General features: G+C 45.5%; 1 protein-coding gene across 3 annotated transcripts in view; it reads left to right on the plus strand.

The window, feature by feature from the left end:
* The first annotated feature begins 19,104 nt into the window (after window positions 1-19,104).
* Window positions 19,105-25,176, plus strand: part of LOC119363695 (AUGMIN subunit 3-like) — a 22,788-nt gene continuing 16,716 nt past the window's right edge. Inside the window, exons 1-6 of one of the 3 annotated variants that reach the window (XM_037629067.1) lie at window positions 19,105-19,375; window positions 19,943-19,979; window positions 20,123-20,226; window positions 20,649-20,844; window positions 21,285-21,351; window positions 21,479-21,582. In XM_037629067.1, coding sequence (XP_037484964.1) covers window positions 19,197-19,375; window positions 19,943-19,979; window positions 20,123-20,226; window positions 20,649-20,844; window positions 21,285-21,351; window positions 21,479-21,582 — 687 coding nt within the window. In that variant the 5' untranslated portion in view covers window positions 19,105-19,196. The remainder of the gene's footprint in view (window positions 19,376-19,942; window positions 19,980-20,122; window positions 20,227-20,648; window positions 20,845-21,284; window positions 21,352-21,478; window positions 21,583-25,176) is intronic. The other 2 variants (XM_037629065.1, XM_037629066.1) reach the window with 2 other exon arrangements.

The following is a 25,176-nucleotide window of genomic DNA, read 5'->3' on the forward strand; positions in this document are numbered from 1 at the left end:
TACTTGCCCAATAATAAGGTGACGCAGCACCTAAAATAGCCTCGGGACGTAATTTATGAAGTGGCATCTTGTATATTTTGTCCAAGGCTTCATGCACCCATTATGGTGGCTTCAAAGTCCTGAAATCATCACTTGTAACTCCGTTCTTGTTCCCCTTGCGCATGCCATCATCTCCATGCTTGTTCTTGCTCCAATGTTCATCCTTCTCCAAGCTAGGCCCTTCATTTGTAAGCAAAACAAATGTATCCAATTTAGGCAGCATCATATTTTCATTAACATTAGAATCATTACCAAGAAACGAAAGTACCTGGTAATTTAGTTGGCATGCGCGAGCTCTAGTAATTGGTCCAGTATGTATAGCAACAGGGGATGTGGGTGTAACAATTGTATTGATGTCCTCATCACTACCTGGAGTGGCTTCTCCCAAGGTAGTGGACTCCTTGTCGCTCTTCCCAACAGACTTGCTTGCCGGGCCTCCCCCGACAGTCGTGAGTCGTGCCTCCTGCACGGACACAATGGACCCCGAGCGTGTTGGGGTTGCGACATGGACGAGCATAGAGCACCGTGGCTCCTGCACGGTCTCGACGGTCACCTTCAGCATGGTCGGGGCATGCCCGACCAGAGAGTGTCGTGCCTCCCGCACGAACTCGATGGACCCCGAGTGTGTCGGGGTTGCGGCGTGGCCGACCAGAGAGCTCCGCGCCTCCTGCACGGCCTCGATGGTCGCCAGAGTCACGGTCGAGGCCTGGCCGCCCCATGACCGTCTCTTCATTGCCCCCAGATGAGGCCTGTCGAAGTGTGCCGTGTTGCCCACACGGGCTTGCAGAACCCCGAGAACCTGGTTGTCGGGGTGTGGCCGACCTGAGAGTATCGTGCCTCTTGCACGGGCTCACTGGTCGCCAGCATCATGGTTGGGATGCGGCCCACCATATGCGTCGTTGCCGTGCCAGGAGGCACGGACTTATTGGGTCCCGAGGATGTTGGCAACGCCTTTGCCGTGCCAACTTGCATGGGCTTGTCGGGTCCCAAGGATGTCGGGGCCGCGATTGCGGTGCCAACTTGCACGGGCTTGACCAGCGTCACAAGGGACGTGGTTGCCGGGGTGTGGCTCCCGCACACTCAGGTCTTCATCTCCTCCCAGTCATAGGCCCCCGAGTATGCTGTTGTCGGGGAGAGCATTACTGATGTCAGGAGGGGATTATTTGAAGAGCTCCGTGCCTCCCGCACGGACTTGACGGTTGCCGGCGCCGTGGTCAACGAGGTGTTGCGCCCTCCTGCACGGCTTTGATGCTTGTCGGGATCATGCTCTCTGGAGGCGATGCGCCCTCCTCCATGGTCTCGACGCAAGCCATCATCATTGCTGGCCCACCGTCCTCTTTAGCCTGCACGAGATTTCCGCGGCTGCGACATCCTCGTCGGCCTTCCTCTTGCGGCACTCACGAGCCCAGTGGCCCTTGATGCTTCAATATCGGCACTTGTCACGGTCGTCGTTGTCGTCACCTCGTCCAGCTCCGCCCTGGGTGCGACCGCCACCTCTGCTGGTGCCACCTCCACTACTCGGGGCACCACCACCACATCCTTGATGCTTCCTCGCCTCCTAGTTCTTCGAGAATAGGAGTTGTCCACCGTCGAAGCTCTCGCGGCTGTCGTCAAGGCGGTCCTCAACCACCCGCAACCGGCCTGTGAGCTCCTCGATGGAGAGCTCGCTCAGGTCAAGCAAAGTCTCGATGGAGACCGCTACCTGAGCGAAGCGAGGTGGCACGACGTGGAGAAATTTCCTCACGACTCTTGCATCATCCATGGTGTCACCGAGCGCGCGGAGCTGCGACACAAGGCTGGAGATCCGCATGGCGACGTCGTCGACGAGCTCGCCCTCCTTGAAGGTGATGTTCTCAAAGTCCGCCCGCATCTTCTGCGCGTTCGCCTTGCGCACGCGGTTCCTGCCGAGGCGTTGGGTACAGATGGCTTCCCATGCCTCGTTGGCGCTTGCCTTCGTCGCGAGCACGTCGTGCATCTCCGGCAGCGTGGCGCGCATGAGTGCCGCCACGGCTTTCCTGTCCTCCTTTCTCTCGACCAGGTCGTCCTCCATGGAACCTAGAGGCTCACTGCATGGAGGTTGCACTCCATGATCAACGCCCACTCGATGTAGTTCGAGCACGTGAGCATCGGGAAGGTGATGGGTACGCTACCGCTGATTGCGGTCTCACGCACGATCTCCCTAACCACGACCTCACCGCGATGGCCGTGCCTCGACCGGCTGCGCCCTCGCCGCTCCTCCGGAGGCGGCGACTGGGAGCCGTCCTGTGATGGCCGCGACTTGGAACCACCCGAGGTGGTGCGCTGCTGCTTTCCTTGTGCACAAGCCATGGCTACTGTAACCTGGGGCTCGGATGCCAATTGTTAGCCCAAAATACTAGCGAGTAGCTAGCTCTCTCTCTCAATACAATCTAGCGGAGGACCACTATAACCGACGGCTGCACACTCACTAGTTGCGCCATGGACTAGTGCAATGCACACACACTAGAGACTAGAGTTGGAGTACTGCTTGAGCTGAATGAGCACACACGGTGATACTAGGAGGAACTGAAAATGCCTTGTGTTGAAGTGAAATGGCCTGCTTTACAATGGAGGAGCACGTCTCCTTTTATAGGGGATTACAAACAGCCTACTGCAGTCATACGTGAATGTGAGGTAGCTACCTAAAAGCTTACTGCTGCCAGCTCAATGCACTAAAGCTGAAAAGTCTAGTTCAGCTCATCCTTTTCATCTACGGAAAGCCAACTATTGCTTAGCTGCTTCTCTCCTCCTCCTCAGCCTTTTCACTAGAGAAAAGACTACTACTAGAAAAAGCCTACATGCTACAAAGCCTAGCAAACGACGCCCTGCAGACTAGGTTAATCAACAAATCCTCCGGTTTTCATTACGGGGGTATTTTTTCCGCCTGTAAACGGCTACAAAGCGGGCAACCAAGCGCGGCCTAAGCAGCGGCAGCAGCATAACAGCGTAGCAACAACCACAATCAGCAATGGCCGGGGAGCAGCACAGTAGCAAGCAACATCGACATGAGCAACAGCAGCCGCATCAGGGCAGCGCAACAACAGGCAGGGGAGGAGGCGTGCGGGCGCACGCGAGGACAGAGGGCGTGGGCACGGGTGGCCGGTGAGGGCGCGACCAAGAGCTAGCGAGCTCGTACGCGGACGCAAAGCTGCGACAATGGTGGCCGAGCTCACGGGGACGAGATACGATGACAACTCGAAGGGGAAATGTGGGGAATAGGAAGAGGGGCTCACGGCGGTTCGAATGGAGGCGACGGGGAGGCCGGAGGTGGAGCGGAGCCGCAGAAAACGATGTCGGACGCCCGCGATGTACGCGATGGAGGTGCGCTCGATGGTGAGCGCATGGGGCGGCTCCACTCGATTCGCTGCTCGGGGATGACGGAGTCGATGGTGGCCATTCAGACGTCCATTTTGCATCATGCTTTTATGTCAATATTTATTGCATTATGGGATGTTATTTCACGTTATGTCACAATACTTATGGCTATTCTCTCTTATTTTACAAGGTTTACATGAAGAGGGAGAATGCCGGCAGCTGGAATTCTGGGCTGGAAAAGGAGCAAATATTGAAGGACTATTCTGTGCAACTCCAAAAATCCTGAAACTCCATGAAATATCTTAGAATAAATAAAGAAAAATCATCGCCAAAGATGAAGGCCAGGGGGCCCACACCCTGCTCACGAGGGTGGGAGGCGCCCCCTAGGCACGCCCCCTACCTCGTGGGCCTCCTGGTGGCTCTCGGACGTCCATCTTCTCCCATATGAAGTCTTTCGATGAGAAAAAAATAGAAGAGAACTTTTCAGGACGAGACTCTGCCGCCACGAGGCAGAACCTTGGCGGAACCAATCTAGGGCTCCGGCAGAGCTGTTCTGCCGGGGACACTTCCCTCCGGGAGGGGGAAATCATCACCATCGTCATCACCGACGCTCCTCTCATCGGGAGAGGGCAATCTCCATCAACATCTTCACCAGCACCATCTCATCTCCAAACCCTAGTTCATCTCTTGTATCCAATTCTTGTCTCCAAGTCCAGGATTGGTGCTAGTAGGTTGCTAGTAGGGTTGATTACTCCTTGTAGTTGATGCTAGTTGGTTTATTTGGTGGAAGATCATATGTTCAGATCCTATATGCACATTATTACCCCTCTGATTATGAACATGAATATGCTTTATGAGTAGTTACGTTTGTTCATGAGGACAAGGGAGAAGTCTTGCTATTAGTAGTCATGTGAATTTGGTATTCGTTCGATATTTTGATAAGATGTATGTTGTCTAACCTCTAGTGGTCTTATGTGAACGTCGACTACATAACACTTCACCATTATTTGGGCCTAGAGGAAGGCATTGGGAAGTAATAAGTAGATGATGGGTTGCTAGAGTGACAGAAGCTTAAACCCTAGTTTATGCGTTGCTTTGTAAGGGGCTGATTTGGATCCATATGTTTCATGCTATGGTTAGGTTTACTTTAATACTTTTGTTGTAGTTGTGGATGCTTGCAATAGAGGTTAATCATAAGTGGGATGCTTGTCCAAGTAAGGGCAGTACCCAAGCACCGGTCCACCCACATATCAAATTATCAAAGTACCGAACGCGAATCATATGAGCGTGATGAAAACTAGCTTGACGATATTCCCATGTGTCCTCGGGAGCGCTTTTCCTATTATAAGAGTTTGTCCAGGCTTGTCCTTTGCTACAAAAAGGATTGGGCCACCTTGCTGCACTTTATTTACTTATGTTACTTGTTGCTCGTTGCAATTTATCTTATCACAAAACTATCTGTTACCACTTATTTCAGTACTTGCAGAGAACACCTTGCTGAAAACCGCTTATCATTTCCTTCCACTCCTCGTTGGGTTTGACACTCTTACTTATCGAAAGGACTACGATAGATCCCCTATACTTGTGGGTCATCAAGACTCTTTTCTGGCGCCATTGCCGGGGAGTGAAGCGCCTTTGGTAGGTGGAATTTGGTAAGGATAAAATTATTTAGTGTGCTGAAATTTTCTGTCACTTGTTACCATGGAAAGTAATTGTTTGAGGGGCTTGTTCGGGGTATCTTCACCCTGTCCAGTTGAGCCAGGAGTTGCTCCTCAACCTAATGAACCTACTGAATCTATCGAAAATGAAACTGCTTTTCAGATTCCTTCGAGTATGATGGAAAAACTGCTAGCTAACACTTTCGCAGGAGATGGAACGAAGCATCCTGACGAACATCTACGCTTTGTGGATGATATTTGTGGACTATTTAAGCTTGCAGGTATACCCGATGATGCCGTTAATAGGAAGGCTTTCCCTTTATCTTTGGAGGGAGACGCATTGACATGGTATAGGCTATGTGATGATACGAGATCATGGAACTATAAAAGATTGAAATTGGAATTTCATCAAAAGTATTTCCCTATGCATCTTGTTCATCGTGATCGCAATTATATATATAATTTTTGGCCTCGCGAAGGAGAAAGCATCGCTCAATATTGGGGGAGGCTTAAATCAATTTTATATTCATGCCCCAATCATGAGCTCTCAAAATTGACAATTCTCCAGATTTTTTATGCTCGGCTTTCTGCTAATAATCGCACCATGCTCGATACTTCTTGTGCTGGCTCTTTTATGATGAAGTCTATTGAATTTGGATGGAATTTATTGGATAGAGTTAAATGTAACTCTGAAGATTGGGACCTCGACGAAGGTAAGGAGTCAGGTATGACACCTAAGTTTGATTGTATTAAATCTTTTATGGATACCGATATTTTTCGTAAGTTTAGCACTAAATATGGACTTGACTATGAGATAGTAGCTTCTTTCTGTGAATCTTTTGCTACTTATGTTGATCTCCCCAAGGAGAAGTGGTTTAAATATCATCCTCCCATAGAAGTAAAAGCAGCTGCACCTATTAAAGTTGAAGAAAAGATTGTCACTTATAATGATCCTATTGTTCCTACTTCTTATGTTGAGAAACCCCCTTTCCCTGTTAGAATGAAGGATCATGCTAAAGCTTCAACTATTGTTCGTAAAAGCAATACTAGGACTTATACACCTCCTGAGCAAGTCAAAGTAGAACTCAATATTGCTATTGTTAAAGATCTTTTGTCTGATAATATTGATGGGCATATTATTCAATTCACTGGTGAAACTGCTAGAATTGCTAAACCCTGTGATAGAGATAAACTTAGACCTATGGTAGGCGTGCCTGTTATTTCTGTTAAAATAGGAGATCACTGTTATCATGGCTTATGTGATATGGGTGCTAGTGCTAGTGTTATACCCATTAACTTATACAAAGAAATTATGCATGATATTGCACCTGCTGAGTTGGAAGATATTAATGTTACAATTAAACTTGCCAATAGAGATACCATATCTCCAATGGGAATTGCTAGAGATGTTGAAGTCTTGTGTGGGAAAACCAAATATCCCGCTGATTTTCTTATTCTTGGTTCTCCACAAGATAGCTTTTGTCCCATTATATTTGGTAGACCCTTCTTGCGTACTGTTAATGCTAAGATAGACTGCACAAAGAATGTTGTTACTGTTGGCTTAGATGATATGGTCCATGAGTTTAGTTTCTCTAAATTTAGTAAACAACATCGTGAGGAAGAATTACCTAGTAAGGATGAAATTATTGGTCTTGCTTCTATTGTTGTACCTCCTACTGATCCTTTAGAACAGTATTTGCTAGACCATGAAAATGATATGTTCATGAATGAAAGAAGGGAAATAGATGAAGTATTCTTTAAACAGGAACCCATTCTGCAACACAATTTGCCTGTTGAAATCCTAGGGGATCCTTCTCCACCCAAGGGTGATCCCGTGTTTGAGCTTAAATCGTTGCCTGATAATCTTAAATATGCTTATCTTGATGGAAAGAAAATATATCCTGTTATTATTAGCGCTAACCTTTCAGAGCATGAAGAAGAAAGATTATTGAAGACTCTGAAGAAGCATCGTGCCTCTATTGGATATACTCTGGATGATCTTAAGGGCATCAGTCCCACTCTATGTCAACATAAAATAAACTTGGAAGCTTATGCCAAACCAGCTTGTGATCCTCAACGACGTTTGAGTCCTAAAATGAAAGAAGTGGTAAGAAAAGAAATACTCAAGCTTCTGGAGGCAGGTATAATTTATCCCGTCGCTGATAGTCAGTGGGTAAGTTCTGTGCATTGTGTCCCTAAGAAGGGAGGTATTATTGTTGTCCCTAATGATAAAGATGAATTGATTCTGCAAAGAATTATCACAGGTTATAGGATGGTAATTGATTTCCGCAAATTAAATAAGGCTACTAAGAAAGATCATTACCCCTTACCTTTTATTGATCAAATGCTAGAAATACTATGCAAACATACACATTATTGCTTTCTAGATGGTTATTCTAGTTTTTCTCAAATACCTGTGTCGGCTAAAGATCAATCAAAGACTACTTTTACATGCCATTTTGGTACTTTTGCTTATAGACGTATGCCTTTTGGTTTATGTAATGCACCTACTACCTTTCAAAGATGCATGATGGCTATATTCTCTGACTTTTGTGGGAAAATCTGTGAGGTTTTCATGGATGACTTTTCCGTCTATGGTTCCTCTTTTGATGATTGCTTGAGCAATCTCGCTCAAGTTTTGCAGAGATGTGAAGAAACTAATCTTGTCTTGAATTGGGAAAAGTGCCACTTTATGGTTAATGAAGGTATTTTCTTGGGGTACAAAGTTTCTGAAAGAGGTATTGAAGTTGATAAAGCTAAGGTTGATGCTATTGAAAAGATGCCATGTCCCAAGGACATCAAAGATATAAGAAGTTTCCTTGGTCACGCCGGATTTTATAGGAGGTTCATCAAGGACTTCTCAAAAATCTCTCGGCCTCTAACTAATTTATTATAAAAAGATGTACCATTTGTCTGTGATGATGATTGTGTAGAAGCATTTGAAATACTTAAGAAAGCATTAGTCTCTGCACCTGTTGTTCAGCCACCTGATTGGAATTTACCCTTTGAAATTATGTGTCATGCTAGTGATTATGCTGTAGGTGCTGTTCTAGGGCAAAGAGTTGATAAGAAATTGAATGTTATCCATTGTGCTAGTAAGACTCTAGACAATGCTCAAAGAAATTATGCTACTACCGAAAATGAACTTTTAGCGGTTGTATTTGCTTGTGATAAATTCAGACCCTATATTGTTGATTCTAGAGTAACTATCCATACAGATCATGCTGCTATTAAATATCTTATGGAAAAGAAAGATGCAAAACTTACACTCATTAGATGGGTTCTCTTGCTTCAATAATTTGATTTACATATTGTTGATAGAAAGTGAGCTGAGAACCCCGTTGCAGATAACTTGTCTAGGCTAGAGAATGTTCTTGATGACCCACTACCTATTGATGATAGCTTTCCTAATGAGCAATTAAATGTCATAAGCACTTCTCGTAGCACTCCATGGTATGCTCATTATGCTAATTATATTGTTGATAAATTTATACCACCTAGCTTCACATACCAGCAAAAGAAAAAGTTTTTCTTTGACTTGCGACATTACTTTTGGGATGACCCACATCTTTATAAAGAAGGAGTAGATGGTGTTATTAGACATTGTGTACCTGAGCATGAACAGGAACAGATCCTACGCAAGTGTCACGCCGAAGCTTATGGAGGACACCACGCTGGAGATAGAACTGTACATAAGGTATTGCAATCCGGTTTTTATTGGCCTACTCTCTTCAAGGATGCCCGTAAGTTTGTTTTATCTTGCGATGAATGTCAAAGAATTGGCAATATTAGTAGACGTCAAGAAATGCCTATGAATTATTCACTTGTTATTGAGCCATTTGATGTTTGGGGCTTTGATTATATGGGACCTTTTCCTACCTCTAATGGTTACACTCATATTCTAGTTGCTGTTGATTCCGTTACTAAGTGGGTAGAAGCTATTCCAACTAGTAGTGCTGATCATAACACTTCTATTAAAATGCTTAAGGAAGTTATTTTTCCGAGGTTTGGAGTCCCTAGATACTTAATGACTGATGGTGGTTCACACTTTATTCATGGTGCTTTCCGTAAGATGCTTGCTAAATACGATGTTAATCATAGGATTGCATCTCCATATCACTCGCAGTCTAGTGGTCAGGTAGAATTGAGCAATAGAGAACTCAAATTAATTTTGCAAAAGACTGTCAATAGGTCCAGGAAGAATTGGTCCAAAAAACTTGATGATGCATTATGGGCCTATAGAACCGCATATAAAAATCCTATGGGTATGTCTCCGTATAAAATGGTTTATGGAAAAGCATGTCATTTACCTCTCGAACTAGAACATAAGGCATATTGGGCTATTAAGGAGCTCAACTATGATTTCAAACTTGTCGGTGAGAAGAGGTTATTTGATATTAGATCACTTGATGAATGGAGAACCCAAGCTTATGAAAATGCCAAGTTGTTTAAGGAAAAAGTTAAAAGGTGGCATCACAAAAGGATACAAAAGCGTGAGTTTAATGTAGGTGATTACGTATTGCTATACAACTCTCGTTTAAGATTTTTTGCAGGAAAACTTCTCTCCAAATGGGAAGGTCCTTACATTATCGAGGAGGTCTATCGTTCCGGTGCCATAAAAATCAACAACTTCGCAGGCACAAATCCAAAGGTGGTAAACGGTCAAAGGATCAAACACTATATTTCAGGTAACCCCATAAATGTTGAAACTAATATTATTGAAACCGTAACCCCGGAGGAATACATAAAGGACACTTTCTAGAATGTTCCAGACTCCGAAAAGGAATATGTATGTGGTACGGTAAGTAAACGGACTCCAAAACAATTTTTAAGGCAATATTTCTCCGTTTTGGAATATTTAGAAAAATAGAAAATAAGTAGCAGTCCGGGGAGGACACGAGGCCTCCACGAGGGTGGAGGGTGCGCCCTACCCCCTGGGCGCGCCCCCCTACCTCGTGAGCACCTCATGTGCCCTCCGGACTCCGTTTCCTTGCACAATACGTATTTTGGTCGGTAAAAATTCATTATATATACTCCCAGAGGTTTTGACTCTCGTATCACGCAAATCTCCCCTGTTCTTGTTTCGAGCTGTTTTTCTGACAGGTCTAGATCATCATGACGACCCCAAGTGCTTCCAAGGACAAGTTCTTCGAGAAGGTTATCAACCCTTACCTCGCGGGGGTGTTGCGACACCCTCAAACCATCGAGATGCGTGATGGGTTGGTGCACATCCGCGATGTTGAGGGACCAAAGGGAACCGGAAGCATGGAGTTGAGGCTCGAAGCAATGGAGCAACAAGTTTTCAAGTGCCAGGGGATGGTGGAGCGTGGAATCAACGCTACCCACAAGATGCTAGCGGAGTTCACTAACAACTATGAGCCGGATGCCAAGAAGACCGAGGAAGCCATATATAAGCTACATGAGAAGATCGAGCACCTCCAAGCCCAAATCTATGATCTGCAAAACCAAAACTGTGAGTATGAATATAGATTCAAAAGGATAAGTTTGGCTGCAGATTTGAGGATTCCGGAGACTCGATCATCCTTCTATGATGGTGAGCCTATGCCGTGGAAGATGGACGACAAGCTTGCATCATCATCAGTGCCTCCACCCCAACAAGGAAAGAGACATAATCACATGGGTATGGGCACTCCCCTTGGCAACTGCCAAGCTTGGGGGAGGTGCCCTGGTATCGTATCACCATCACAACTCCTATCTTTACCGTTTTTTTCTTAGTTCGATCCTATTAGTAGTATCTTGATTTAGTAGAATAAAGTCTTGGCATGATCTAGTTTTGAGTTTTGCTTTATGATCCTTCTTTGTAATCGAGTCCGTGAGCTATATAATAAAGATTAGTGTTGAGTCAAGGGCTTGAGTATTTTGCCATGATCTTGGGTGATTAGAAGAAAAAGAATAAAAAGACTCAAGAGTTCATATTGATCTTATTGAAAGTAATGACTTCACATGAAAGAGTATGATGATTTAAAGTTGTTGGGAGTTGGCAAATATAGCTTTGGTCATCTTTGCAATTAATAGGAAGTAATAAGGAAAGAGTGGTATCACATATAGATATATTATCATTGACATCTTTTATGATTGGGAGCACTCATTAAAATATGACATGCTAAAGAGGTGATGTTGGACAAGGAAGACAACATAATGAGTTATGTTTTCTTGCATCTGAGATAAAGTATGTTGTCATGGTTCCTCTACCGTGTTGAGTTTGCCTTTCCCCCTCATGCTAGCCAATTCTCAGCACTAAGTAGAAATACTACTTGTGCTTCCAAGTATCCTTAAACCAATTTTTCCATGAGAGTCCACCATATCTACCTATGGATTGAGTAAGATCCTTCAAGTAAGTTGTCATCGGTGCAAGCAATAAAAAATTGCTCTCTAAATATGCATGACTTATTAGTGCAGAGAAATAAGCTTTGTACGAACTTGTTGTGGACGCAATAAAAGCGACGGACTGCATAATAAAGGTTCACATGCAAGGGGCAATATAAAGTGACATTCTTTTGCATTAAGATTTTGTGCATCAACCCTAAACGCGCATGACAACCTCTGCTTCCCTCTGCGAAGGGCCTATCTTTTATTATTACCCTCTACCTTATGCAAGAGTCACGGTGATCTTCACCTTCCTTTTTCATTTTATCCTTTGGCAAGCTCAGCATGTTGGAAAGAACATGATATATATATATAATTGGATGTGGGGGAGCGTGAATTATTATTGTTGACGTTACCCTTGAGGTAAAAGGTTGTGGGGCAAAAACTATAAGCCCCTATCTTTCTCTGTGTCCGATTAAAACTCCGTAACCACAAGTATCGCGTGAGTGTTAGCAATTATGAAGGACTAAGTGATAGTTGAGTATGTGGACTTGCTTTTAAGCTCTGACATAGACTCTTTCCGATGTTATGATAAATTGCAATTGCTTCAATGACTGAGATTATAATTGTTGGTGCCCAATAAAGTTTCTGATTCATATTTTAGCTTTATGAAAAGATCATCACTAGAACATAAGTAATCATATGACAAAATTTATATATGTTGTTGTTATGAAGTAATCATGATGCCTTCATGTCCGTATATTATTTTTATCGACACCTCTACCTCTAAACATGAGGACATATTTATTGTTATCGGCTTTTCGCTTAAGGACAAGCGAGGTCTAAGCTTGGGGGAGTTGATACGTCCATTTTGCATCATGCTTTTATGTCAATATTTATTGCATTATGGGCTGTTATTTCACGTTATGTCACAATACTTATGGCTATTCTCTCTTATTTTAAAACGTTTACATGAAGAGGGAGAATGCCGGCAGCTGGAATTCTGGGCTAGAAAAGGAGAAAATATTGAAGGACTATTCTGCGCAACTCCAAAAGTCCTGAAACTCCACGGAATATCTTATAATAAATAAAGAAAAATCATCGCCAAAGATGAAGGCCAGGGGGCCCACACCCTGCTCACGAGGGTGGGGGGGGGCGCCCCCCTGGGTGCGCCCCCCTAGGTGCGCGCCCCTACCTCGTGGCCCCCCTGGTGGCTCTCGGACGTCCATCTTCTCCCATATGAAGTCTTTCGATGAGAAAAAAATAGAAGAGAACTTTTCGGGACGAGACTCCGCCGCCATGAGGCAGAACCTTGGCGGAACCAATCTAGGGCTCCGGCAGAGCTGTTCTGCCGGGGACACTTCCCTCCGGGAGGGGGAAATCATCACCATCGTCATCACCAATGCTCCTCTCATCGGGAGAGGGCAATCTCCATCAACATCTTCACCAGCACCATCTCATCTCCAAACCCTAGTTCATCTCTTGTATCCAATTCTTGTCTCCAAGTCCGGGATTGGCGCTAGTAGGTTGCTAGTAGTGTTGATTACTCCTTGTAGTTGATGCTAGTTGGTTTATTTGGTGGAAGATCATATGTTCAGATCCTATATGCACATTATTACCCCTCTGATTATGAACATGAATATGCTTTGTGAGTAGTTACGTTTGTTCCTGAGGACAAGGGAGAAGTCTTGCTATTAGTAGTCATGTGAATTTGGTATTTGTTCGATATTTTGATAAGATGTATGTTGTCTAACCTCTAGTGGTGTTATGTGAACGTCGACTACATAACACTTCACCACTATTTGGGCCTAGAGGAAGGCATTGGGAAGTAATAAGTAGATGATGGGTTGCTAGAGTGACAGAAGCTTAAACCCTAGTTTATGCGTTGCTTCGTAAGGGGCTGATTTGGATCCATATGTTTCATGCTATGGTTAGGTTTACCTTAATACTTTTGTTGTAGTTGCGGATGCTTGCAATAGAGGTTAATCATAAGTGGGATGCTTGTCCAAGTAAGGGCAGTACCCAAGCACCGGTCCACCCACATATCAAATTATCAAAGTACCGAACGCGAATCATATGAGCGTGATGAAAACTAGCTTGACGATATTCCCATGTGTCCTCGGGAGCGCTTTTCCTATTATAAGAGTTTGTCCAGGCTTGTCCTTTGCTACAAAAAGGATTGGGCCACCTTGCTGCACTTTATTTACTTTTGTTACTTGTTGCTCGTTACAATTTATCCTATCACAAAACTATCTGTTACCACTTATTTCAGTACTTGCAGAGAACACCTTGCTGAAAACCGCTTATCATTTCCTCCTGCTCCTTGTTGGGTTCGACACTCTTACTTATCGAAAGAACTACGATAAATCCCCTATACTTGTGGGTCATCAGCCATCCTCCTGGACATCTTCTCAGGCGGTGAGGTGCTCGCTGGTCGCGGCAACTGGGACGATGCACACAGTCACCGCACGAGCTTCCGAGCTCATTTTCGAGCACATGAGGAGGCGACACGATGGGGAAAGAGAGGGGATCGGCCAAGGACATGCTAGGGTTTCTGCTGGGTGTGCTTATAGGCCAAGGGGGGGCACGTGGAGGCCATCCATGGTGGAGGCTTGGATGGATGCTTGCCACGCTCTGCCCGTGCCTCTCCTCTGCACAGATGAAGGAGAAGGCCTTTAGATGGGCTAGGCCGTTACTGTAGCAGTGGACTTAAAGTGCATAGTGCGTATTAGTTTTAACCTTTTTCTTTTTCTGTCAATTAATATAGCTCCTGTCTTCTATTATTAGAGTGAGGAAACGATTTTTGTTATGGATGAAAGCTGGCACATAAATACAAGGCAACATTTTGAGGCCACACACAAAGTTTCATTTTATTTGGAAATTGTTAAATAATTTTTTTATTTTGAATTGCTAATTAAAATACTGCTGGACCACTTAAAATATTTCTCCGGTCAATTTAAAAATTTATTTGATGTGGGTTTCTTCATGACAAATACTTAGTGAATATTTTCAAAATTATGAACACTTTTATTTTAAAATTCGAAGAAATATTTTCTGCACTTCTATTAAGAATTTAAATTTGAGTTGAATTAATTATTTAATTGCATTTTAGGTATGAAAATTATGATGACATGACATATTAGAAGAAGATCACTGTAGCTTGATTATTGGAGTGTTACAATATCCACTTGTGGGATCGTCTCCGAAGAGGCCTTGAATCCATTCATGGATCTTCTCCTGGGAGGAATCCCACAAGGTAAGGTACATGAGCCAAGCTCTAATGTGTAGTTCTAATCTTAGCTATCCCTAGAAATGAGGTGGGGGAAGCGTATATATAGTCCTAGCCACGAAGGGGTAAGTGGGAGATAGATACAAGGCCAATGGCTCGCGGCTGCACACATGCAGTTACTGGATGTCCAGTGGGGGTCGGACGTCCGGTGGCTTAGGACGGTCCGACATCGGACTTCTGACAGTTTGCTTCTAGACATGTGGCACCGGATTTCTGGTACATGTCGGATATCCGGCAACTGGTGGTCTTCTAGTCTGCTGGTGTGGTCGTGTCGGACGTCCGGTAGATCGTTGGGTGTTTGGTGGCTATAGCTTGCTGTAGCTCCGTCTTATTCCATCTAGCTTCCAAGCTTCTATCGCAGATGGTGTAGCCGTTCCTTTGCGCTCGCACTCCTCCTCATTGTCCGTGAAGCTCCGACGATACCTATGCATGCACATGATAGGAGTGTCAAGTAGTATACATCCTCGAAGGGGTCAAGTGGACACGTGTAAAGGAGATAATTCACCTTTATGTATGTGAAGTAGATGTCGCACATGTCACTTGCCAAACGGACTCCTGACAAGGTGGTACCCATAGGATGATCCGGATCAACCCCTCCTCCTTGGGAAAGATCCGTCCTCGTATTGGAAACCAAATCACCATGGGAAAGAAATGGCATCGTGATACGTCTCCAACGTATCTATAGTTTTTTATTGTTCCATGCTATTATATTATCTGTTTTGGATGTTTAATAGGCATTTACATGTTATTTTATATTATTTTTTGGGACTAACCTATTAACCAAGGGCCCAGTGCTAGTTTCTGTTTTTTTTTGCATATTTTAGAGTTTTGCAGAAAAGGAATACCAAATGGAATGAAACCTTCGTGATGATCTTCCTTGGACCGAAAGCAAACCAGAAGAGTTGGAGATGAAGTCGGAGACGCAACGAGGCAGCCACGAGCCAGGAGGGCGAGGGTCTCCAAGTCAACCACAAGATAGGGGGGCGCACCCTCCTGTCTTGTGGTGGGCTCGGGACTCTTCTGGCCCAACTCTGATGCTCCGTGGGCTTCTTCTGGTCCAAAAATAATCACCGTAAAATTTCAGCTCGTTTGGACTCCGTTTGATATTCCTTTTCTGCGAAACTCAAAAACAAGGAAAAACAGAAACTGGCACTAGGCTCTTGGTTAATAGGTTAGTCCCAAAAATAATATAAAATAACATATAAATGCATATAAAACATTCAAGATGGATAATATAATAGCATGGAACAATGAAAAATTATAGATACGTTGGAGACGTATCACTAGCCATCGCATGCAGTGTCAACGGGCTCGATGATGTGCTCGAGCTAGGCGTCATATCCGTCCTCGGTGGGGCGGTAGCGCAACAGCTCCTATGACATGAGCAACGCGGCGTGCAGAGCGGGAGGGTTGCAATGCGCGAGCGAGGAGGCGGTGGTGTAGCGGCCACGCGCCTGCTCGTTCATCGACGGATGGACAGAGGAGGCAACTCGCTCCCCAACGGGTTCGGTGGCGGCGCGAGGGCGCTGCCCAGGGGCACCTCGGGCGGCGGGCACCATGTGGACCCTGGCGGCAGCTCGGCGTGCGACGCGCTCCCAGTGAGCGACGGCTTCGTCCATGCTGGCATTAACGTCGAGGTCGAAGGTGCGAAGACGACAAGTCCCCCTACCTGGCGCACCAAATGTCTGAGTCTAGGATCTGCGTCCAATTATCTTCTCTAAGAACTAGGGTTTAAACTCTAGGGGGGGCGCTTTGCTTGGCGACCTAAGACACTGTGACGACTACGACTAGACTGCGGCGGCACACTGGCTCTCACCGGACAAGAAGGGGACGCGCGAGCTACCCAGGTTCGGCCCTCGTGCTGGTGTAATACCCTACTCATGCCTTTGTTGGATTGCTCTATAATGGAAAGCTCTTTGCTCGAGGTATATGAGAGGTGGGGAGAATGGCCCGATCCCCTTACACGAAGGCGGCGCTGCCCCCTTTGCAGTGCTTTGGTCCTCTTCCCCGAAGATAATGAGCGGGAAAGGGTGGCCACAGGGCGGCAATTCAAAGGGGGACAGGCCCTCAAGCCTATCCGGACTAAAGGCGGTCTCCGCCTGGTAAAGTGGTCTTCATGATGCACTGGTGGGCTCGGCGATGACCTTTGCCCTGATCTTCTTCCACCAAAGAGGAAATGCTTTGGGACTTTCTTTGGGGGAGACAGACGTCGTTGCTCCCTTATCACCAGAATGAAAACTGGGCTTGGCCACGCCCAGCCGTCCTTATCCTGACAGCGGGGTGTCATCGAGATGGGCGCAGAGCCCCACGGCTGGCACCGTATGACCTGCCTCGTGAGGCGTCCTCGTGAGGCAGCCCGGTGCTTAGATGCCTCGACAAGGTCCTGCCTGGCGGCAAGGGGCCTCACAAGGCACACCCCTCGCGAGGCGACTCCCTGCGGAGCGGCCGGAGCAGGGCCTCCCGCCATGGGCCTGCCCAAGTGTCGTTCCTTGGGCCAGAGGCAGACGGGCCGTGGTACCCTAGTTCCCACTAAGCATACATGAGATGCCACATCGATCTCGAGATCTCTTGCGCGTGCTCGTGTCATCGGTCCACTTGACACTTGGGAAGACAAAGGTAGGTCCATGGGGATGACCGTGGGATGCTCCGCATCAGCTTCTTCCTTCACTGGCTTAGCACCGGCTTGGAACTTGACCCTAACCTTCATGCATATGTTTGAGTAATTATACTAGTTCTTGAAGACATGGTTGAACCTTATATGATTCTTGGTATGATCCAATATTACCTATTCTTGATTCGAGTTAGTATTCTCATGAGTGTTGAGAGGAGGCCTCGCCCGCACTATTGTCATGATTGACCGTAGAGGAGCTACTGTCGTTGTGAAGGGTTGGGGTATTGGGGTAATTTGAGGTGACAGTAAAAAGCCTTTGATTCGCCACCATCACAATTGATAGGGGAGTACGGAGAACCCTTCGAGAGGCCACGTCCATGGGGTAACCCTTAATTATCATGAGTTGAAACCCTATGGGGAAGACTCTGATGGTGGCGTGCGTGGCATGAAGTCTACTTCAGGTAGAATGTGTTCTGTACCCGGCTCCGCCCACTTATGCATTTGACCAGTTACTAGAGGATACAATAGTTCATATCTGGTAGTGATTCTAGACCCCCCGCCCCCTATAACGTTTATTACCCAAGCACCTTCACCACTAACTTTGCATCTTTTTATTTCCTGTTTTTACTCTCTTGTTAGTAGTTTAGTTAATTACCCTTTCTATTCCAGTTTCACTAGCAACTTGTAGTGTAGACTATTTCCAAACTCCGATTTGGGTGCGAACGTAGCTGCGTGAAAGTGACAACGGAGTTGCGGGGTTTGTGGTGCCTTCCTATAAGCTCTCTATGGATTCGACACTCTACTTATCACAACGAAAGTGTTACAACAACACTATGCACTTACAGGACATCACCAACCCCTCTCCAAGTGCTATGGGGCGGCTTATATAGAGTGCACTGCCCCTTGAGCTAGCCCATTACAAGGACAAGTTGTTGAATATGTTTATTACAGGCGTTACTACTCGTAACTGGAGGTTTAATTATTAGTAACGCCATGCGTCGTGCTCCTTGGTCGCTTCAGATCCCGCATGGTCCCTTCGCCTCCCTTGCTCGAGTACGGGTGGGGTAGCCGAGTGATTGCGGAGTGGCCGAGAAGCCAGACAACTTCCGATTGGATGGATGACATCCGAGTGGAATAATTATTGGTAAACACCGGAGTGTGCTTGTGGCCCGGGGGCCTCGCTGTTATTGATGTGGGGTCCTAGATTAGTCCAAAATGTCTACTTCTTGACTCTATCATAGTAGGTAGTAGGTGACCCCATCACTTCTTCCCTTGCACCATTCTCAAAAATGACCTCATCTTTATAAATATATCAGTGTTTCTAATAAAAATGTGCTAGGAATCTGTCATGTAAAGGAGGCTTGTTTTTTAGGAATTCGTGGGCCTTTGGACCAGCATGACACGACCTTTCTTATAGAAGAGCCTACATGGGCCGTCAGTGCTAGGCCTTTAAGGGCATGAACTAAGGTGGCATAAGGACACAGATGCGCTATAAGAAAAAATAGTTTGAGGCATCTATATTGATTTTTCTCTCCCTAATGCAAGCTACCACGTGGGCATCATCAATCAATACACATACATGTCATGCATCTCTACTCTTCACTCTAACTTTTCACCTTTTTAGACCGAACTATATTTTCTCTCTCCAAGCACCTTCTTCTTGCAGAGAATCTCATTTTCCCATCCGAACCTATTTCTTTTGACATCCGATCTTACATAGCACGCGAGGCATCATCCTGTGACTATGCATTGGCCATGCCGTAAATGGTCAGGCTGTGCCGCCCATATGGATAGGTTTGGCAGCCCCACCCGTTCCTCACCCTTGTAAAAAAAAAAAAGTTCCCCACCCGTGATATAAAAAAAGAAGTTCCTCACCCATCCCGCGGCCCCATCACTGCTCCCATTTCCGCACGCATCGATCAACGCGACACCGCCGGCGATGAGCGCGAAGCAGCTCTGCGACGCCTTGGCCGCCGCGGGGTTCGACAGCGGAGATCCGCTCGACCCGGAGAGCCTCGACTGGGCGTTCCTCCAGGGAGACGACTCCAGCCGCGTGCTCGCGTGGATCGCCGCCCGCCTACGCCGCGCCAACGTCCTCTCCGCCTCCGACCTCGAACTGTACATACCGATCTGTCCCGCGAACCCTCTAGAAATTTCTCTAATCGTAGCGTGTCCAGGCGCTAGGTAGCGCAGGTGCAAGGATTGTCAAGGTCGTCTGCTCGGTGGGGTTGTTTCCAACGCGATGGGAGGGGCATGTGTCTGCACTGTGAGATGTGCAATGTGCATTTGCAACGCAAGGCGCTGTTCGGGCTTGCGGGTGGGGTTCTGGTTCGATTTGGCCTGAAAAGTATGGGGTTTGGATTCAATATAATAATGTGATGTGGAGTACAAAGTTGTCTGTGAATCTCGGGGAAGTGGAGGGCTTTGGAGAGAAAAGCGCACAACTGCAATGTTCGTCGCCACATGCTTTTATTTTTTGAACAGACGCCACATGCTTTAGGAATGTGATTCATCGTACCATAGCACTGTATATTCTTTAATTAAGGATAACAAGAGTTTTGCTGCATGAAGAATAGCTGCAGATTGTGATTTTAAATCCCATATTACATCATGATTTCCCCTACATGTACTGATTCTCTTTCTTCTGAGGCTTAAACTGGTCTTTTTGTTTCGTGGACTATGCAGCTATGATCAGCTTGAACTAGAAGGGAAGCTTTTGGAGGTATAGAGATTTTTAACTCCATTTGTTCACTAAACTTAGTTCGACTATTAAGTTATTACAATTGCTCATATAATGTTAGTCGATTGTTGGAATATAGCTGTCTCGGGCTAGGGATATGATCCTAATATGAGTACCATTTTTAGGGGAAGGACTTGGATTCCGCTTTCGACAGTATTTCGGTGTTCTCAGAAATTGGAGAGAACCATGAATACACATTCCTGTCGGAAGAAAGTCTGGGAGACATCCGGTATGCCATGTTGCTCTAGTGTTATCCAACAACTGATTCAATTGGTATTGTGTGACCCTCGTCTTTTGAGCTGCATTTCCCCTTTACCTTTCCGTCACCAACACCTGCAGAAACAGCAACTTTACTATGTTTTTCTCCCATCATGTTTTTTATCTTACTGAGTATGTCATTTATTGACATATCTAGTTCGTTTGATTTTGCATGTGTTATACAATGGAATCACTGCCTAAATCTCTGATATGCTAACTTCTGTAACACCATCCAGTCTGATTTGGATATCAGAGGGTCTAGCAAGTAGCTTAGTAGTCACATACTAGAAAAAAAAAGAATTAGTCAAGGTTTGCTCAATATTAGCATCTAGCGTGCTAACAGTATGTTTTAATCTCTCCATTGACCAAGGATTTTCTTTTGATTTTTTCTAGCGACTCAAAACTAGCACTTAGAGCTGAAGTTTCTGATTTGGAAAAAAAACTCGCTTCTATGGAATGGCAGCTTGATTTGCTTACAGCACAAGCTACCACCATCACGCAGGGAAAGAAATCCCGCACATCTGCTAAAACTAGCGCAACTGGAAAACTTGCGAGATTTGATGAGGAACTTGCCGAGAGAAGTTTAGAGGTAAAATGTGGTTTCTCTTGTCAACCTGGAAACAGTATACCATATACCACTGTCCTTTGCCATTCTCTGCTGTATCGTGTTAAGTAACTGTAATCTGCACTGCTCATTGTCTAGTTTATAATCAGCGGGAGCATGGCAGTACTCTGGAATTAACCAACTAACTAGCTATCATTTGTGGCCGATGACTGTGGTTGTGTTCACTCAAAAAGACACACGTTGGCAGCGAAAAGAGTTTACTGGACTTCAAGTTTACATAAATCTATACATATGTTTAAGTTATTTTATATTATCTTCCTGTCTGACATTTGATAGGTGTGAAATACCAACTGTGGTTCTTTCTAATTGGCTTTATTATTTCTTATAGGAATTCGTTGCAGTACTATAATAGAAGAATTTGTTATGTGACGGTTTGTTTTTCCATTTTCCCTCCTTTGCTTCAGATGAATGCAGTACTTGGAAAACTTGTTGCTACGATCCAGGAGTTGTCTTACTATCATTCAGAAGCTGGTATTAGTGTTGGCCTTCACGTGTAAAATTGCACATCTTACCATTTGTTAATTAGATTGACATGCGTTGATAACTGGATACCTCCATTTTGATTCATGCGCATTTCATTTTATTTTATTCATTATAGATATTGGCGTCTACCTGTCATACTGTGATTTCCAATCATATGTAATCAGTAACCTGGCTTGTACCAAAGAACTTAACACATGGTTCACTAAGAAGTTTGAGAAGGTGTGTTAATCTATCATGATCTCACTGTTCCTATATTAACTGATTTATGTTTAACAAAACATGCAAATATCAGCTCAAAATCACACATGGTCATACACATAGTGTACAGTGAATTGATGCATGGGGATTCTAATATTTTGCCAAGTCGCTAAGATCTAAGATATTCACGCACTGGCGCCTTTTGTAAAAACCAAACCTGTCTTTCTTTCTTCATTTTTTTATTTGCACTAATTATCAAGTTTACGTTGTTAATAATACCTTGTTTGAATATTAATTTTAAACACCATACGAAAGCGGAATTTGGAGTGTGGATGAAGATGGCGACTTGCATTCGTAAGGTGGCCTCGGAGGAGTTTGGAGTGTCCAGGAGCGAAGATAAGGATACCTGGTGGTGGAATGATGATGTCCAGAAGGCGATTAAAGAGAAGAAAGATTGCTTCAAACGCCTATACCTGGATAGGGGTGCAGACAACATAGAGAAGTACAAGATGGCGAAGAAGGCCGCAAAGCGAGCTGTTGGTGAAGCAAGGGGTCGGGCATATGAGGACCTCTACCAACGGTTAGGCATGAAGGAAGGCGAAAGGGACATCTATAAGTTGGCCAAGATCCGAGAGAGGAAGACGAGGGATATTGGCCAAGTCAAATGCATCAAGGACGGAGCAAGCCAACTCTTGGTGAAGGACGAGAAGATTAAGCATAGATGGCGGGAGTACTTCGACGAGCTGTTCAATGGGGAGAATGAGAGTGCTACCATTGAGCTGGACGACTCCTTTGATGAGACCAGCATGCGTTCTGTGCAGCGAATCCAGAAGTCTGAGGTCAAGGAGGCTTTAAAAAGGATGAAAGGAGGCAAGGCGATGGGCCCTGATTGTATCCCCATGGAGGTGTGGAAAGGTCTCGGGGACATAGCGATAGTATGGCTAACCAAGCTTTTTAACCTCATTTTTCGGGCAAACAAGATGCTAGAAGAATGGAGACGGAGTATATTAGTACCAATCTTCAAGAAGAAGGGGGATGTTCAGAGTTGTACTAATTACCGTGGAATTAAGCTGATGAGCCATACAATGAAGCTATGGGAGAGAGTCATTGAGCACCACTTAAGAAGAATGACAAGCGTGACCAAAAATCAGTTTGGTTTCATGCCTGGGAGGTCGACCATGGAAGCCATTTTCTTGGTACGACAACTTATGGAGAGATATAGGGAGCAAAAGAAGGACTTGCATATGGTGATCATTGACTTGGAGAAGGCCTATGATAAGATACCGCGGAATGTCATGTAGTGGACCTTGGAGAAACACAAAGTCGCAGCAAAGTACATTACCCTCATCAAGGACATGTACGATAATGTTGTGACAAGTGTTCGAACAAGTGATGTCGACACTGATGACTTCCCGTTTAAGATAGGACTGCATCAGGGGTCAGCTTTGAGCCCTTATCTTTTTGCATTGGTGATGGATGAGGTCACAAGGGATATACAAGGTGATATCCCATGGTGTATGCTCTTTGCAGATGATGTGGTGCTAGTTGACGATAGTCGGACGGGGGTAAATAGGAAGTTAAGAGTTATGCAGACAAACCTTGGAATCGAAAGGGTTTAGGCTTAGTAGAACTAAAACCGAGTACATGATGTGCGGTTTCAGTACTACTAGGTGTGAGGAGGAGGAGGAGGTTAGCCTTGATGGCCAGGTGGTACCTCAGAAGGACACCTTTCGGTATTTGGGGTCAATGCTGCAGGAGGATGGGGGTATTGATGATGTGAACCATCGAATCAAAGCCGGATGGATGAAGTGGCGCCAAGCTTCTAGCATTCTCTGTGACAAGAGAGTGCCACAAAAGCTAAAAGGCAAGTTCTACAGGACGGCGGTTCGACCCGCAATGTTGTATGGCGCTGGGTGTTGGCCGACTAAAAGGCGACATGTTCAACAGTTAGGTGTGGCGGAGATGCGTATGTTGAGATGGATGTGTGGCCACACGAGGAAGGATCGAGTCCGGAATGATGATATACGAGATAGAGTTGGGGTAGCACCAATTGAAGAGAAGCTTGTCCAACATCGTCTGAGATGGTTTGGGCATATTCAGCGCAGGCCTCCAGAAGATCCAGTGCATAGCGGACGGCTAAAGCGTGTGGAGAATGTCAAGAGAGGGCGGGGTAGACCGAATTTGACATGGGAGGAGTCCGTTAAGAGAGACCTGAAGGATTGGGGTATCACCAAAGAGCTAGCTATGGACAGGGGTGCGTGGAAGCTTGCTATCCATGTGCCAGAGCCATGAGTTGGTTGCGAGATCTTATGGGTTTCACCTCTAGCCTACCCCAACTTGTTTGGGACTAAAGGCTTTGTTGTTGTTGTTGTTGTTGTATATGAAAGGGGAATTTAGCTTAGTGCAATAATTTACTGCACCATCATATATGTAGATAAGAAATAACGAAGAAAAAATATGATAGATTAACACAAAAATTTAAATAATGGGTCTACCCTTTTATGTAGAAAAAGGTAAATATTTTTATCGAGTTGCAAGAACTAGTTCATTCAAAAGTTCAAATTATGGGAGGAAATATGGGCAATGTAATTATAATAAAATACTCTCCCTCACATCAATCTCATCACCAAAGCGGCGGACAAGAACAACGTGAACATAAATAGGTGCCTGATTGGGAATTTTCGTGGTGTTTTAAACCAACTGGAGTTGGAAGAATTACACCTTGCTGAAAGAAAATACACCTGGTCCAATGCCCAGGCAAACCTTGTGTTGACAAAGTTCGACCACTTCTAACACTATGACGACTAGGACTTTGCTATTCCCCAATGCCCACCTCCAGGCCATCACCACGGCTTGCTCAGACCATGCCCCTCTGTTCCTACAGGGTGACGCGGAGGAAAGAAGAAAGTGCTCTTTCAAGTTTGAGGAGTTCTGGCTTCGGCTCCCAGGTTCCATGAGACTGGCCTCGGCATGGAATAAGCCTATCCTTGATCGGACACCATCTGTCGCTTTCACATCAAGCTATGGCGTACGACGAAGGCACTCAAGGCATGACAACGCCGGAGCATGAGAGTTCTCAAGACTCAGATTGTGATCATGAAGGAGGTGATTTGGTGCCTGGATCAGGCGGAGGAGAATAGACCCTTGTCTGTGGCAGAGCGTGATTTGAGGCGTAACTTGAAGACTATGTACTTGGGCCTCCTCTCTTTCCAAAAGATCAAGTTACGGCAGCGGTCTCGCCTTACTGGGATGCAAACACTAAGTTCTTTCATGCGAGGGCCAATGGCCGCAGGCGAAAGAACTTCATTTAGATGCCGTTTTCGACCACCGGAGTGGCAATCACCAAGGAGGACAAGGAGAGGGTTTTGCTATCACACTTCCAAGAACACCTCGGCACGCCACGCCCGAGACCGCCGGGGCTTCTATGGGAGAACCTGGACCTCCCGACCCACGACCTGTCTGATCTGGATGCTCCCTTTCATGTTAATGAGATGAAAGCAGCCATCTACTCCTTTCCTTACGTTAAGGCACCGGGCCTGGATGGCTTCATTGGAGCTTCCTTCTAGACTTGCTGGAAGATCATAATGAATGATGTGTTTGCGGCAGTCCGTTGCT

This window comes from Triticum dicoccoides, chromosome 2B (assembly GCF_002162155.2).
Source record: "Triticum dicoccoides isolate Atlit2015 ecotype Zavitan chromosome 2B, WEW_v2.0, whole genome shotgun sequence".
Lineage (NCBI taxonomy): Eukaryota > Viridiplantae > Streptophyta > Magnoliopsida > Poales > Poaceae > Triticum > Triticum dicoccoides.